This window comes from Tetrao urogallus (genome assembly GCF_951394365.1).
Source record: "Tetrao urogallus genome assembly, chromosome: 3".
NCBI lineage: Eukaryota > Metazoa > Chordata > Aves > Galliformes > Phasianidae > Tetrao > Tetrao urogallus.
The window spans coordinates 92,801,991-92,814,020 of NC_136815.1; the positions used below are offsets into that span (position 1 = coordinate 92,801,991).

At 40.0% G+C, this 12,030-nt stretch overlaps 1 protein-coding gene across 1 annotated transcript in view; it reads left to right on the top strand.

The window, feature by feature from the left end:
- Positions 1-12,030, top strand: part of CNTNAP2 (contactin associated protein 2) — a gene marked incomplete at both ends in the record, with an annotated part of 665,714 nt that overhangs the window by 513,747 nt on the left and 139,937 nt on the right. Inside the window, one exon of the mRNA XM_079533370.1 lies at positions 1,462-1,618. Within this exon, the coding sequence (XP_079389496.1) occupies positions 1,462-1,618 (157 nt within the window). The remainder of the gene's footprint in view (positions 1-1,461; positions 1,619-12,030) is intronic.

A 12,030-nucleotide genomic window follows, 5' to 3' on the forward strand; every position in this document is an offset into this window, starting at 1 on the left:
TATTAACAACAAATAAAAACCTTCAGCAATCATGAATTTTTCTCATTACTGTATTTTCAAAGGTTGTATTTTATATGATCTCTAACAATCAAAATCACTTAACAAAGTACATGTTTTAGAGATTTTTAGGGTTCTTTTCATTTATTCTTGTCTACTTAACACATCTGATCGTATTTGTTTACTCTCTCCATCTCTGGAATTTTCTTTAAAGGTTTGTCTGAATCTCTCACCACACACATCTGGAATAAGTAAATCTGTGGTCTAGATGATCAAATTTAATTATAAGGTTCTATTTTTGCAATTATGGATGTCAGTTTTGTGAGATGCATAAGAGATGCACAGACAGAAAATTATCTAAGAATAGAATTTATTTTGTAGAATTTCATCTATAAAATTTATTAATAAGTGAATTTCAGGCTAATGGCTTCATTTGATTTAATGAGAAATAGGTTGCTCAGCAGTACAGGTGGGGGGAAAAATATTGTAAAGAGAAAAGATTATAGGCTGAGTTCCATCATATTTTCTAAATGTCAGAAAGCACCAAATTAACTGTATTGCAATTGATTGAGTTACTCTCTTGAGTTTGAAGCTAAGCTCATGTATTCTCATATGCTGAACTGGAGGCATAAAGAGGGACTTCTAAATAAGGATGGGATTTATTTGCTTATTTAAATTACATCTAAGAGTCTCGATGTGTCTAAAAACATTAGAAATCAACTTAGAGATGTATATAAAAATGTGAAGTTACAGACTCAATGCCAAGAAATACTGAAGGTCTGATTACCATTGCTCTGATATTGAATCAAAACTTTTACATGGATTCTTTAAAAATGGCTAAGATGCTTTGGGATTTTCTGGTTTCCTTTGGGCCAGATAGAGAGACCACGATGAGTGTGCTTGTTTTCAAGTGAAAACAGATGAATTTCCAAATGAAAGCTGTTTTGTACATGTGTAAAAAGAATGTATGTTTCAATCAAGCAATTTGCATAAATATTGAATAATCCATAGCTAAATATATGAATTTGAAATTAATTGAAGATAATTATGGAACCTACCCACATGCTTTGACTATATAAACTGAGAACAAAGAACATACAAGATAGAATCATAGAATCACTCAGGTTGGAAAAGACCTTAAATATCATCGAGTCCAACCATGACCTAACCATACTTCTCTAACAGCCCTCTGCTAAATCACGTCTCTGAGCACCACAGAAACATTTAATTCTTCTCAGTCATTATAAATCATGTGAATACATAAAAGAAAATGTGCTCTGTTTACCTAGCAAGGTCCTTTGAACTGTTCATTGGTAACTGAGTGCATTTGTTTGCACGAAATACAAGGTGGCAGTCCAGTGATGTGTTGCGAATGTCAGCATATTAAATATCTGAGCCCAGTTACTGTATAATGGAGATCTATTTCTGTGATGTACCATAACCTTTCATTTTCATTCCTTTCAGAAGGGAATCCGTATACGTGGTGGGTTGGAAAAGCCAATGAGAAGCATTACTATTGGGGTGGATCAGGACCTGGTATTCAGAAATGTGCCTGTGGAATTGAACGCAACTGTACTGATCCCAAGTACTACTGCAACTGTGATGCTGATTATAAACAATGGTGAGGATGACCAGAATCTCCTAACTTTTGCAACTGCTGCAATTATTCTGAATGTCTTTTATTGAAATATTTCCTTCCCTACTATAGAATGCAGGAAAAATAGTATGTTTCTGAATTCTCTTACTCAAAGCATCTGCCCATATTTTCATTTTCATTTTACTCACAGTACTTGTGACTGTCAAATGTAAGGAATGTGTTTAGGTTTTCAAGTGCATTTAACTATAGAGAAGGTAGCTAAAGTTGAGAAATCCTAATAGGAAAGACTATCATTTTCATTGCCTGTGCAACTTTGCCTACATGATGTTCAATTGTATTACAATATAGTATTTAATTTTGCCTCTGCAACTTCATTTTTTTCTAGCATTTCTCATTTATGGAGTAGTAATGCTGCACTTGCCTGAATAATGTGAGAGACATGAGTTCAAGTCACTCACCCGGTGACTCTAACCCTCTTTATCCATTTTTCATCAAAAAAAAACACCAAGAACAAGGCTTTTTATTTCAGAAGACGCTACTGCACTCTGCATGAGATAGCTAAATATTTTTTCACCTGATGATTGAGAGTACGTACTTACAATATAGATGGTATTTTTTAAATGGTATGCAATGTTCAGTGACTGACTAGACTCATGCTTCTATGAGCACTTTTCTCATTAATAGCAGCTTAAAGTCATAGAAAAATAGAATAGTAGAATGGCTTGGATTGGAAAGAACTTTAAAGATCATTCATTCAGTTCCAAACCCTCTGCCACGGGTAGGGGTATCTTCTAAAAGACCAGATCTCTCAAAGCCCCGTCCAGTCTGGCTTTCAACCTCCCAGGGATGGATCATCCACAACTTCTCTGGCCAAAATTTCTAGTATCTAATCACCTTCATAGTAAAAAAATTCTTCCTTATCATAGAATCATAGAATCATTAAGGTTAAAAAAGACCACAAAAATCACCTAGTCCAACTGTCACTCCACATGTCCACTAAACTATGACTCTAAGTGCCACACCTATCCTTTACTTGCAAACCTCTAGGGACAGGGATTCCATCACCTCACTGGGCAACTTATTCCAATGACTCACCGCTCTTTCTGAGAAGAAAGTTCTCCAGTTGTCTAACCTGAACTTTACCTGGCACAACTTAAGGCCATTATTACTAGTTAACTGGGAAAAGAGGGCAATGCCCTCCTCACTCTATCCTCCTTTCAGATGATTGTAGAGAGTGATAAGGTCTTCCCTGAGCCTCATCTTCTCCAGTCTAAACAATCCAAGTTCCCTCAGCTTTTCCAGATTTGTGTTCCATACTTATCATCAGGTTTGTTGCCTTTCTTTGGGCATGCTTGAGGTCATAAATGTCTTTCTTGTAGTGATGGGCTCAAAACTGAATACAGTACTCAAGGTAGAGCCTAATTCTATCTAATTTAACTCTACCTTGTGACTGGAACCTCCATCAGTACTCCAGGTGGAATCTCATGAATGTAAAGTAGAGAAGGAGGATCATTTCTCTTGATCTGCCAGACATACTTGTTTATGGAGCCCAGGGTGTGATTAACTTTTTTGTTCAATGCTACATTTTCAGCTCATGTCCGGTTTTTAATCTGCCTCTGCAGGGCTACTCTCAATCCATTCATTGTCTAGTTTGTATGGATGCTGCCCTGACCCAAGTGTATGACCTTGTGTTTGTCCTGTTGAAGTTCATGAGATTCACACAGGCCCAACTTTCAAGTTTGTCAAGATCCCTCTAGAGAGCAACCCTTCTTTCTAGAGCATGGGCATCCAACTTTTTGGCTTGCCTGAGCTAAGTGGAGAAGAATTGTCTTAGGCTAATGTTTTGGTTATTACTGAGTGATGAGTACACGCCTGGGGCCAGGATGGGCCTCTAGCTGGGGAGCAGCCACCATGATAGCACAGCAGCAGGGGGCGAGGCGCATTACTAGTTGTACAGGGCTCCATAATGTGGATTGGATATGCCTGTTCTAGAGTACCAACTGTACCACTCAGCTTGGTGTCCTCCACAAATGTACTTGAGGGTGCACTCACTGTCAGTGTTTAGTGAAGATACTAAACAGTACTAGTACCTGTACAGACACCTTAGGTACCCCACTCATAAGTGGCCTTCACTTGGACATCAAGCCGCTTGGACATTGAGTGACTGTGACATTTTAAATCCTTATCCACTGATTAGTCCATCCATCATATCCATGCCTTTCCAATTCAGACACAAAGATTTTTCGTGGAGCCTTATCAAAACCTTTGCACAAGTCCACGTAAATTATATCAGTCGTTCTTCCCTTGTCCATATGTGCTATCTCTATATAAAGGAAGGCCAACAAGTTAGTCAGGCTTGATTTGCCCTTTATCAAGCCACATTAACTGCCTCCAATCACCTCCCTGTCTTCCGTATGGCTTTACATGATTACCACGCTCTGACTTGGTGCAGAGATATGACTGACTGGTGTGTATTTTCACAGGTTCTCCTTGCTACCTTTTTAGAAATGAACAATGTGTTTCCCCTTTTCCTGTAGCTGGGGACTTATGCTAACTGCCACAACTATTCAAAATCCAGAAAATACAACAAGGAAATTTTGTCATTACAGAATAAATTGAAGTATACTTTTAATATGAGACAGTCCAGATATTGAAGCATGAGAGTAAATTCCAATTATGAATAATCTTTTACTGAAAGAGTATTGTATTCATCCTGCACTGAATTATGCTACAGTCATCCAGAAAAAAAAAAAAACAAAAACAGTGATAGATACAGAGGACAAATGAAAAACCTTTAAGCAATCTGCAATGTTTGTTTTGTCTAAAAACTTAAACTTTAACTAAACTTAGTGCCTGATTTGATTTATTTTTTTAATCTATGTGTGAGTTATTTTTTATAAGATCAGGATTGGTTATGTCCATTTTGAACTCAATTATGATACAGTATTTCTCAGCTTGCTAATTTATAACTTAGTCTTGCTATATCTGGATTCTGGACAAGATTGTGTTAATGTTTTTAAAAGCTCACTATCAACTTTACACTCTCTCTGAATTATGAAAAGAGAGAATTCTGGAAGTGGTATTGATATTTAGAGTGTGCCTTATATGTTGATTATTGGTCCTTGATAATAGGGAGTAAATAGGTAAGTAGGACAGATAGTAGATATTGTCAAGGAATTCAAGTGTATGCATATTTGTAATCTGCATCTAAAATATGAGGTTAGACTCATATTGTTGTTTCATTGTTAATATTAAGTAATTTTTCCATGGTAAAGTTTTATGGATAGGGGGCCAGGAGGGAAACTACAAGTGGGAAGAGCTTTACCCAGAACAATCCCACAGATGTGAACTTTACCCACTATTTGTGCCCCAGTATGAGATTAATCCAGAGAAAAGTGAATCAAATAAAATTTAAAATAGTAGTTTTACTTGCCTACAAAGATCATTTTTTAAGAGTGTGGCCACCATTCAAGTGAGAGAATAAATACTTCTGAGGTTGCTACTAGTAACAAGAAATTCCACGGTTATTTGTTAAACCAAATCTTTAATTTACACATGACTTTCTGTGGAGTTTTGTAAAAAAATGAGCAACAATGTACAGATAGACAAACTGTATCAACTGAACAGTAAATGTAAAAATCTACAAAGCATTTTGGTTCCTACTCCTTTGATCCTAAAGACAGTTGTAATAACCAGATTTTCCAAGGTTTCTATTCTACAGGCTAATTTTTCTTATGTAGCCCTGACCTGAGAAGACACGATGTGATCTTCTGGGTGTATTTACTGGGAAAATGTTTTCAATTAGTACTTCGTCATGAGGATACAGTTTAGATTTCTCACTAGGGCATGTGAGAAACACGCTCAAGGTCAAAAATTTCTAATCAGTAAAGGTCTCTGTGAAGAGCAGTTTATTTATCATTGCAGTAATGGGCGCACACCCCCTACTCACAAGGGAGAAATTGCTCAACTAGTCAGTGAGATCCATTCTGTTACATACCCTGGGTCCAACGCAGGTAAAGCCTCTCCTGGCACTCATTGGCTGAGAGTCTCAGGCTCACAATCTTCTGAAGCTGTTGCAACACTACACTTCCATACAATGTCTGTTACCAACCCATTGTCTTTGGGTATGTTCTGTACTTTTTATGGCAATAGGAGGACAATATTTTCAACAATTAGCACACTAGTTCTGTCATGTATCAGACTCCTCCCTACCCCTACCATACCTAGTGCTTGTGCCAATTCTACCTAGGTCAGAACACCCCAGTCTCAACTTTACTCTGTTCAGCAGCTTTCTTTGTGAAAGGCAAGTTATCCTATGATACATGCAGAAATACTGCAAATTTCCACTGCAAAAACACAGTCTACCTCTCACAGGCATAGACTGCTTTGCTGACTATTGATGTGCATGATAATGTTTCAAGAAATATTTAGTGGCCCTAAAAGATGATTAAAGTAATTAATGGAGAACTTGAAGATAATGGTCATGGAATGGCCTGGGTTGAAATGGACCACAGTCATCAACTAGTTTCAACCCCCTGCTATGTGCAGGGTTGCCAACCACCAGACTGAGCTGCCACATCCAGCCTGGCCTTGAATGCCTCCAGGGATGGGGCCTCCACAGCCTCCTTGGGCAACCTGTTCCAGTTCCTCACCACCCACTGGGTGAAAAACTTCCTCCTAAGATCTAATTTAAATCTCCCCTGTCTCAGTTTAAAACCATTCCCCTTGTCCTGTCACCATCCACCCTCACACACAGCCGTTCCCCCTCCTGTTCATACGCTCCCTTCGAGTACTGGAAGGCCACAATGAGGTCTCCCCGCAGCCTTCTCTTCTCCAAGCTGAACAAGCCCAGTTCCCTCAACCTTTTCTCATAGGGTGCTCCAGCCCTCTGATCATCTTAGTGCCCTCCTCTGGACCTGCTCCAGATCACCTAAGAACAAGACATAATATTTGGGTGGTAGAAGGAGCTGAGATTCTCCCAATTATTAAGACCAGAAAGGCTGCCCCATGGGCACCCCGATCAGGACCCATACGGGTGTCCCAGGAAGAAGTGTGTAATGATTTCATACAGGCTGGCCTTTGCCAAGATCAATTGCCAGCCTAATCGTCTTTCACTTCAATTGTGGAAACAACTATGAGATGATAAGAAATTTCAAAATGTTCCCAAAAAATCAGGAGTATGAATAATTCGACAAGCGTCAACAAGAACTTAGAGGACTTCATAGTCCCTAGTAAAAGAGAAAAATGCCTCCTCATGACGGAGACCAGCTCAAGACGCCTGAGACAGACGGGCTTAGGCTCTGATGGCACATAAGCAAAGTTTATTGTTGTTACAAGCATTTTATATCTTTTTGCTATGCGAGTATACAATACCTAAATCAGATAACATTCATGCAGCTGACAGCAATACATCATTATTTAATTAACTCTTTTGTGGATTATGATCAGTACAGTGATCAAAAGGCGTTCTATTCACAGAACATGTTCTGCTTTTGGTCATGGAACGAAGAAGCTGTAGCTTATGCTTGCCAGTCTCACATGGCAGTCCTTCCCTTTCAGGAGGGGCCGCATGTTCCCTGTTTGACCCTTTCAGGCCAGCCAGGTCTGTTTTGCTTAACAGTCTTCCTCATCCTCAGGTGTCTTGAGCTACAATGCCTGAGCCACCTGAGGATAAAGATCTGTCCATAGGGCAGTTTATGGCACGACAGGGGATGTTATTTCCCCTGTAAGTAGGGCCTCCAGATAGGACTGGAGGCCTTATGTTGAACTAACAATTTTTTGGTCCTGGAAAAAATGTGTAAGTTATGGCATTGGTGGACACAGGCACGGAAACTTCAATTGTCAACAGTGATCCAACTAAATTTCAAAGAGAAAGAGCAATGATTAGTGCTTTTGGGGGACAAACCATTCCTGTCACCCAAACATGTTTGAAATTGGGGGTTGGGCATCTCCCACTCCAGGAGTATAAAATATCTATTGCCCCAGTCCCAGAGCACATGTTGGGCATAGACATTTTATGAGGTCTGGGTTCTCCAGGCAACCATAGGAGAGTTCAGACTCCACAGAGGTGCATTAGTGTCTGGGTGACTGAGGCAATATTGAGCAGCCATGTGAAGCATGAGCCTATTAGCCTGCTAGAACTGTGCTGGATTACTAATTTGAGACAGTAGAGACTCCTGGGGGTTTAAGATGAAATATTAAGGATGGTGCAGGAATTAGAAAAAGTTGCAATTATAAGACCTGCACACAGCCCATATAATTCCCCTATACGGCCAGTGCGAGAATCAGATGTCACTTGGAGAATGACAGTAGATTATAGAGAATTAATTAAGGACACGCTGTCTGTTCAGGCAGCCATACCCCATATTGCCTCCTTAATGGACATACTGAGTAGGGAAATAAAAACCTATCACTGTGTCCTAGACCTGGCAAATGCATTCTTCAGTGTTCCAACTGCTGAAGAATCTTGAGACAGCTTGCAATTACATGGAGAGGCAGGCAGTGGACCTCTCAGTTCCTGCCACAAGGGTATGTACTTTCGCCAGCATACTGCTGTAACCTAGTGATGCATGACCTAGCAAATTGGGAAAAATCTAATAATGTCAGCTTGTATCATTATATTGATGATCTCCTGTTGACATCTGACTCACTGGAGGCTGTAGGACAGGTGGCAGATTCATTCACTACCTACTGCAAGAAAGAGGATGGGCTATAAATCCTCAGAAGGTGCAAGGTCCAGGCCTGTCCATGAAATTCATGTGGTTAGTTTGGTCAGAAAAGGCCAAAGTACTACCCAGTGCTGTAATAGATAAGGTTCAAGCATTCCCAGTCCCTACAACACCAAAGCAGCTGCAGGAAATCTTAGGTATATTGGGATACTGGCAATCTTTTATATCCGATTTAGTGCAGCTGCTGGGACCATTATACAAACTCATGAAAAAGGGGCAACTATGGGACTGAGAAAGAATAGAACACGAGGCTTTCCAACAGGTAAAACTGGCTGTTAAACAAACCCAGGCATTGGATACATTTGACCCAACCCTCCCTGTCAAAGTTGACGTTCATGTCATTCAAGATGGCTTTGGCTGGGGCCTGTGGCAACACCAAAATCTCCATTGGGTTCAGGTATGGCATGGAGCAGAAGAAAGATACAGTATGTTTGAAAAAGTTATTGGCTGCTTACTTTACATTACAGGTGGTAGCACCGATAACCCAAATAGCTGAGACCATAGTTAAGACCACTCTGCTGACTCAGGGGTGGGTGAAAAATTTGACCCACCTTTCTGAGATGGGGTGGTGCACACACAGGTGGTGGCACAATGGCACACTCAGCCAGAACAGTAGTCTGTCTTCATCACCACTGAAAGAAGAGCTTCAAAAGATCTTAGCCCAGTGATGTATCATAGCGATGTGCCAAAAGAAACATTGGTTGCTCCATCAGAAAGGAGTCCCATTCAGGAAGGGAAATATCCCATTCCTGGAGATGCCAGGTAGATGATCCAGCAAGGGCAACCCAAGCAGATGGAGAGCAGTAGCATAGTATTCCTCCAGTGAAACAATTTGGTTTGAAGAAGGGGGCAGTCAGAGTGGCCAATGGGCGAGCCGTTTGGATGGTTGTAACCAAAGAACCCAGTGATGGTATCCTGAATATCTGCACAAGAATTAAATTCATGTTTCCATTTGGCACAACACACTTCAAATAATGCTCTTAAAACCGTGATTGTCTTCTGGTGCCATTTTATTTAATAAGCAACCCAGAACGAAAACAATTTTATTGCTGTCATGAAAAGCAGAAGAATTATTTATTCCTTTGTGAATGGAGAGGCTGAGGGGGAGGAAAGAAAAAGCCAGCAAAATAAATATCAAATGATGTAAATCCTCTGAATCAAGACAGCAGACTGTGAGAAAACACGAACAGGCAGCTCAAATCTCATTTAACTTATTTTATTAATATGACTTTTTAAATTATTAAATTATCATATGTAATGATTGTGAAGCAGATCAGACCAAAAGGATATCTTCAGCTTCTGTTCTGAAAACTGGAGAACAGCTAAATGGAGTTCAGAATAGTGATAAATACTGGAATTTATTAATTCAGGCAAATAAGTGAGAGATCACGAAAGAGACTGAGCTGAAGGACAGAGATTTAAGTTTACTAAATGCTAAAGACAGATTGATTTGGAGTCATTGACAATTGCTAGGTTTTGCACTATACCCATGCATAGGTGCCTACTTTCATTGGAGCTCAGAGTAATTCAGTAGCATCTGGGACCCCTAATCCAATCTTGCTATTCAGTGCAGACCTAACCAGACTGGTTGGTTGAGGTCTGTATCTACTTGGCTTCTGAAAACCTCCAAGAAAGGAAATTCCAGAATCTCTTTGGACAACCTGTACTAGTATTTGACCACCCTTATATGTAATTGCAGTTTCCCATGCTCCAACTTGAGACAGTTACCTCTTTGTGTAGAATCATGGAATAGAATATCTCAAGTTGGAAGGCACCCATAAGGATCATCGAGTCCAACTCCTGGCTCCACACAGTACCACCCAAAAAATCAGACTATGTCTGAGAATGTTACACAAACACTCCCTGAACTCCGACAGCATGGGGCCAGGACCCATTTGTATGTATACTTATATGCATACACGTATATCTTGTTCTTCTAATTTAGAGCTTCTCTAAATACAACGGAGGCCTTCTCAAATACTGGAAATTTTGGTTTAAATCAGCTATGTCTGACTTAGTCAGCTGTTTTTAACAATATTTTGTAGAATCACTTCTATCTTGTCATCAAAGAACACTACTAAACGCTACACTAATCACAAGACATTGATAAGTACTCACCTGTACATGTGATTCAGACTTTAATTTCCTTTGCATTTATAGAAGAGGGTATGAATTAACTATCAAACTCCAACATGACCCAGCTATTAAAGCTAGATATCAGAGTATTGAGCTGCAGACTTTACAGGCATTAGTCTTCACATTACTGGGATCTTCCAATTATTTTCTACTATTTATGTGAAATGGACTACTGGCTTTTTGATGTAGCCCAGAATACCATTGACCTTTCATGCTGCAAGCACACACTACTGGTTCATGTCCAGTTTTTTGTCCAGAACCTCTAAGTTGCATTCAAGAAGTTCTCCTAGTCTGTACATAAATCTGGGATTGTCTCAAGTACAGCACATTAGGCTTGACTTTGTTGAACCTCATCAGGATCTTGTGAGCCCACTTTTCAAACCTGTCTAGCTCCTTCTGGATGGTGTACCTTCTTTTTACTGTCAGCTGCACTACTCAGCTTGGTAACATCAGCAGATTTGCTGAAGATACACTCGATCTTCTCTTCTATGTCGCTGATAGAGATGATAAAGAGAAGCAGTCCCAAAACAGACCCCTGGGGAACATAATTCATGACCACTTCTAGCTGAACATAGAGATGTTGACCATAATCCTCTGGCTGTGACTGTCCAACCCACTCTTTATCCACCAAATAGTCCAGTGTTCAAATCCATATATCTTCTATTTAGAGGTAAAGATTTGGTGTGCAACAGTGTAAAAGGTCTTGCACAACTCCCATTAGATTATTTCTAATGGCCTTCCTTTGACAACTGGAGCCACTACTTCTTCATAGAGGGCCATCAAATTGTTCAGGAATGATCTGCCTTTGGTGAAGGTGTTCTGACTGTCTCAGATCACCTTTTCATCTTGCATGTGCCTTAACATCTATTCCAGGATGATCCATTCCATGATCTTCCCAAAAACACGTGTGAGGCTCACTTACCTCCAGTTCACTAAGTATTCTTCTCTTCCTTTCTTAAAAATAGATTGATGTTTCCCTTCTTTCAGTCACCAGAAACTTCACTTGACGACCATGGCTTTTTGAATACGATGGAGAGTGGCTTGGTGACTACATCAAACAGTTTCTTCAGGATCCTGTGATGCATGTTCCCTGGTTCCATAGACTTCTGCACATTCAGTCTCATTAGGTGGTTGTGGACTTGCTCTTCTCTTAAGGTGGGAGAGATGTTGCAACCCTTAGCTCTGCCTAGATATTCAGGGTCATGAGAGGTATGGGAAGCCTGACTGCTAGTGAAGACCGAGGCAGAGAACTCACTGAGTACACCAACATTCAGAATATCTGTTGAAGCCACTTTTCCCTTCTCATTTATCACAGGGGATAACACTCTTTTGTCTTCTCACCGATGTTCTTACTCACCAATGAATTCCTTCTTGTTATTTTTCATATCCCTGACCAGGTTTACCTCCATCTGAACCTTGGCTTTCCTGATCCCATATCTGCTTTTCTGGATTGCATTTTTGTATTGTTACCAGGCTTAAACCTGCTTCTACTGCTGGTACTTTTCCTTCTTTTCCCTCAGTTTGATCATCAGATCCTTGCTCAGCCATACTTGTTTTCTTTTTATGACATAA